Below are 5,524 nucleotides of genomic sequence, written 5' to 3' on the forward strand. Positions count from 1 at the left end.
CAGCGTCAGTGTAAACAGTTACAGCTTCCGAGATGGGTTTGTCCCTTCGCAAAGGCACGCCAATCCAGCTCCATTCACCGATCCATTGCAATGCTCGTGGAACAAGTGGACCTGTTTCTATTTTAGCTCCCAAGGCTAAAAGCGCTTCAGCTAGATCTGGCGAATTCAGCAAATACCAGTCTAGCGTTGCTTTTTCCATGGGAAGATAAACTGTCTGTGGTTCCAGACCGCTAATTTCCAATATACGCATGCGGCCTTTTTTGACCACTGCTGCCAGATTTTCAATTTTTGTGGTTATTGTTTTCCGTTTTTGAAGAGGTGGCGAAATCCACTCCAGGACCCTTTCCCCCGTTTTCTTTTTATGCTGAGTAACTGCACCAAGGAGATGCATATCGCTGCTCCAAATGGTAAGAGTCAATGGTACTGTAGGGTCCATGCGGGAAACGAACCCTTTGGTAATACAGTCTGAAATTTTTTGTAGCACCTCCTTTTGTTCTGGTATAAGAGTCACTGGGGTGCAAGGGTCCGTGCCTTTCAGCAGGGGCAGCAGTTTTTCTAGCAGCACATTTGGGAGACCTACTATTGGTTTTAGCCATTGTAAGTCTCCAAGGAGTTTTTGTGCATCATTAAGGGTAGAAATGTCTGTAGCAATGGTTAATTTTTGCGGTTTCACCTGCTTATTGGTGATTTGCCATCCCAGATATTTCCAGGGCGTGGATTTCTGTACCTTTTCAGGAGCTATAACTAAAGAGGAGGTTGCCAGCACTGCTTTGATATGTTCAATCTGAGAGTCTGTGAATGGATCCTTTTGAGCCAGAAGAATATCATCCATATAGTGATAAATAATAGTGTCCGGCATTTCTCGGCGTAACGGTTGCAGTGCTGCGTCGACATACAGCTGGCAAATGGTTGGGGAGTTACGCATTCCTTGTGGTAACACTGTCCATTCAAATCGCTTGTCGGGTTCTCCCCTATTTATCGCTGGCAGAGTAAAAGCAAAACGTTTTGTATCCTGGGGGTGTAAGGCAATTGTAAAGAAACAGTCTTTCAGGTCGATGATGAGGATGGGCCAATTCTCGGGAATCATAGAAGGGTTGGGTAATCCGGGTTGTAGCGCCCCCATGGGCTCCATCTGGTCGTTGACAGCCCTTAGGTCGTGCAATAGACGATATTTTCCAGATTTCTTTTTGATTACGAATATCGGAGTATTCCAAGGGCTAGTAGACAGTTTCAAATGCCCCTGGGCAAACTGCTCCTGCACAAGTTGATGTGCTTGCTGAAGACTTTCCCTTTTTAGTGGCCACTGCTTAACCATGACTGGAGTTTCTGTAGTCCATGTAAGTGGTAGTGGGAAAGTCCAAGCAATGGCCATTATACTAAAGGGTGTTCATTGGTAAGAACAAGACCCAGTTGAGCCAGCACGTCCCTGCCGATAAGGCAGGATACCGTAGGTGGAAGTAGTGTAAGTGAAAAAATTGCTGTGGCTCTCCTGCCATCTATTTCCACTGTGAGCATGGGGGTTCGGCTTGCCAGTGTCATTCCTCCGACCCCTGACACTGTGGTAGTTGAAGATTGAAGCGGCCAGTCAGACGGCCACTCCCCTGGGGTGATAATTGATGTATCCGCTCCTGTATCCAAAAGTCCTGTCAGAGTAATACTCTGATCACGGTAGTGCAAAGTGCACGATTTTTTCGGGCGCGTTGATAAATCAAGAGTAAGCAAAGTTAATTTCCCAGTTGAGCCAAATGCTCCCTGTTTTCTTGGCTCTTGTTTAAGGGGAGTCAGTCCTTTTGCTAACTGCGGCAGCGGCACTAATTGAGCTAGACGCTGCCCTTTAAGTATTTTTACAGGCGGGTAAGGGGTGTGTACCATGATCATAATTTCCCCTTGATAGTCCGCATCTATTACTCCAGGTAAAACAAACAGTCCCATCATGCTGACAGACGATCTACCCAATAACAGTCCTCCTACTGCTTGTTCATTAATCATGACAGGGCCAAATAGTCCAGTAGGAATCCGATAGGGCTGATTAGTCAAAATAGTAACATTTACTGAGGCTGCCAAGTCCAAGCCGAGGCTCCCGCTGGTGGCAGGTTGGGGTTGTTGCTGTTGGGGGTTGCCGATACTGCAGCTGCTACTTGTGTCCGAGCGCGGCTGCTGCTCGCGCTGCTTTTCGAGTTTCCCGACCTGCAGGCAGCAGCGTTGTGAGTGTTGGATCGACATTTGCTGCACCAAATCCCAGTGGCTTGGCAATCGCGACGAAAATGTCCAGTTTTTCCACAACGGAAACATTTCATACGGAGGCTGTTCTGCGAGCGTGGGTTTGTAGCGACTGCAGCTTGGAGGGGTGCAAGGGCTGCTAGAACCTGAGTATGTGAGGATTTTGATTGCTCCTGAAATGCTTTTGCCTGCTCCTGCAACCCCTCACTAATTTTCTGCAAAGCACTCACTAAGAATGCCTGGGTTCCAGTTGGAACCGAAGCAGCCTTTTCTAACAACTCAGGGATCGACCAATCTCCGGGCAATGTATTGACCAGGGATCGGGTTGAGGAATTACCATTTTGAAGCACACATTGTTTAATCAAAGCCCCTTGCATATATTCCGGAACACTAGCCTTCTTAATGGCATCCACAACTTTATCTATGAAATTACCTAGCGGCTCCTCACGTCCCTGTTTTATTCCCATGTAAATGGGCGTTCCTCCCGGAGCTTTTATACTATCCATAGCTTTCCTGGCTAAATTCATAGTTTCTCGCAAAACTTCAGGGTCAGAAATCGCCTGAGCCTCTATTCGAGTCCATGCCCCAAGACCCAACAATTGTTCCATTGTTACACCTGCTAAGGGGTCTCCTGGTCCTCTCTGAACTGCTGCAGACGCCACAGCTAACTGATGCCAATGAGCATTAAACAATATTAACTGATGAGGAGTATAAATCAATTTCGTGATACTTCTAATATCTGCTGGGAGAAGGATATGTGCACTAAAAAGATAATCTAGCATTTGCCTGGCCGGTTCACTAGTCACTCCATATGACCCTACAGTAGCTCGCAACTGTGATAACATCTTCCAGTCTAGAGATTGAATCTCAGCCTGAACTCCTCCCTGCGGCAAGGGAGCATAAACAACAGGAAATGCAAGATTCTCAGTCGCTGCCTGTACTAATTCATTATCACCATCCTCTATTCCGCGCCTTGCCAGCATAGACCACAACTTGCGCCTTTCCCTTGCAACAGTCCCCACAAAATCAGACCCAGCTCCAGAGATCGGACCCGACCCGCGCAGAACTGACAGCTCCGGAGCTACCGAAAGCTCAGAGCAGCCGGACGGCTGCGGCTGCGGCACAGACGGTGCCGAGACAGGGAGCGGCGCCGAGTCGGCTCCGGACGGCGGAGCTCCGGACAGCGAAGAGGGGGGGCTAGAGGAGACCTCTGCGGGCTCCGTTGCTAGGTCAGCCTGCACTTCGCGAGGGGGTGCAGAGGGCACTGCGGCTGCAGACGGCAGAGTAACGGAAGAAAAAACAGGGGGGTTTGGAACGCTAGTGCCCCATGGCAGCCCATAATCTTGATTCTGTTTTTGCGCAGCTTGAGCTTCCTGAGCTGCCCTTTTTTCCGCCTGACTCATCAACAACTCATTATGCACTGCTTTCCACAACTTACTTATCTTTTTTGCCGACTTATCATCATCTAAAACTAACTCCCACAACTTATCCCCATACCGCCGCCACTCCTCTAATGTATGCACTAAGTGGGGGTTTGCAAAAAAGCCATATGAGACCGCGTGGCTCAATAAAGCAGGGAGATCCTTTTCTAAGTCTATACCCTTAAACTGTCTCCGCCTAAGAAAAGCGGAAAATAAATCATATGCTGCTTGCCTGTCCATTTTTACTCACGTCGGTACCGTTGCAGCCCTCCAGGCTTCGGCAGCACGTGTCGGTCGAGCCCACCTGTGTGGTCACTCGAGACGCGGAGCTCCAATTTTAGCTCTTTCGTCGTCCGTCGGGCTGTGAAATCCGGACCCGAACCCAACGCAGTTCTTCACCCGTGGCACCCTTTTTTCCTTATCACGTCGGGGTCACCATTTGTTGGAAGTAACCGCGGGAGACAAGTCTCATGCTATCATGGTCAACAAGCCTCGTTTATTAGGTGTTACAGCATCTCATTTATACAATCAGTAATAAGTTCATGCATATTGCAAAAGTTAAGCTCAGGATTGGTGAATTAGACATTACTTCATCTGACCTTTGTGGTTAGTCTTATAGATACTTTTTCTTTGCAGCTTTGTCTACACCTTGCTACACATCTTGCTTTTCCCTTAGGCCGTCCTTGCTTCTAGATACATATTTCATCTTTAGCTACATACCCTGTCTTTTCACATACTGATTTCCCCACAGCTGCTTAGCTCGTGACCGTCCCTAGGATAAACCGTCTTTGTCTTTAATCACATTCATTCTTTTACAATTTAACTAGAGGAATCTCTTCATGTCCTTTCTCATGAAGCCATTCTGCATAAACACTCTCCACACAAGGAGAACATTTTTTCTGTAATGACTGTGTATAATGACTCAAAGAGAAGACATATAACAGTATTTCTTTATGTTTTGTGAATAATACTTCTTTTGGTTTTCACCTTTTCTGCAGATAGCAAACTGCCCTCTGTTACTGTGAGATGTATGCCACCTAACTGAACGTGATTTTGCTGGAGATGCATCCAGAGCAGAACAAAGCTGTCTCTGGCTGCCCCCTGTGTTTTCCCCTCTCCATTAAAGCAGTAGTTCATCCTGTGGGATGAAAGCTTACTGTGCTGCCCTGGGGGATAGTGACTGTGAATGGCAACTGTGTCAGGGCTGTGTCTGGCTGCTTGTGTGGTTGTACACATGTTTAGAGGGGAGAGAGGACAGGACTGTCATATCCATATATAAGCCATTATGGATTCGAGCCCAATGGAACAAGAAATTCAGTAGCAATAGACAAGGAAAAACAGAAAGATGGAATCTTTGTTTTCTGATGATGTGTTTTTGCTATACTGCTTATCCAGGGATGAGCATGTGTCCTAGAGGCAGCATCATGGGAACATAGACAGGTATCCCACCACCTTCCACTCAGGTCCTCAGTGCTGTGCTGTGGGATATTGTGGGAGCTGATGGTGCTGACTATGAGGGGTACTTGATCCTTGCATTACAAACTTTCATGTGGTGCCATTCTTGGACTTTATGCTCTAAACAGACAAGGCTGAACAATGTGCCAGTCTGCTCTGCACTGGAAGGACAAACCCCACAGTGGGTGCTAAAATTCTTCTGGACATTTGCATTCCACAGGATTTTTACATGAGTGTAGAAATGCTCTGCTTATAAATCCGTTCCTCAGGTCACAGCTTTTGTAAAAAAGAAGTGACTAAACAAACTTGTTGCCCTGTTATCAGAAACTGAAGAAAAACTTCAGATTCTTTTACTGGCCGTTCCAGTTAATAAGAAAACCAGCTCTAAGGCCTGTGTAAAATACAGGCGCTATCTGCATGGTGCTGAA

The 5,524-nt window shown here is 47.0% G+C and overlaps 1 protein-coding gene across 1 annotated transcript; it reads right to left on the minus strand.

The window, feature by feature from the left end:
- Positions 1 to 1,180: 1,180 nt before the first annotated feature.
- Positions 1,181 to 3,881, minus strand: LOC146760905 (uncharacterized). Its single transcript, XM_085544376.1, has one exon. It carries the CDS (start codon positions 3,879 to 3,881, stop codon positions 2,049 to 2,051), a length of 1,833 nt encoding a protein of 610 aa, XP_085400502.1. The 3' UTR covers positions 1,181 to 2,048.
- Between the last annotated feature and the right edge of the window lie 1,643 nt (positions 3,882 to 5,524).

This window comes from Coturnix japonica, chromosome 4 (assembly GCF_054131305.1).
Source record: "Coturnix japonica strain WE chromosome 4, WE-NBRP24, whole genome shotgun sequence".
Lineage (NCBI taxonomy): Eukaryota > Metazoa > Chordata > Aves > Galliformes > Phasianidae > Coturnix > Coturnix japonica.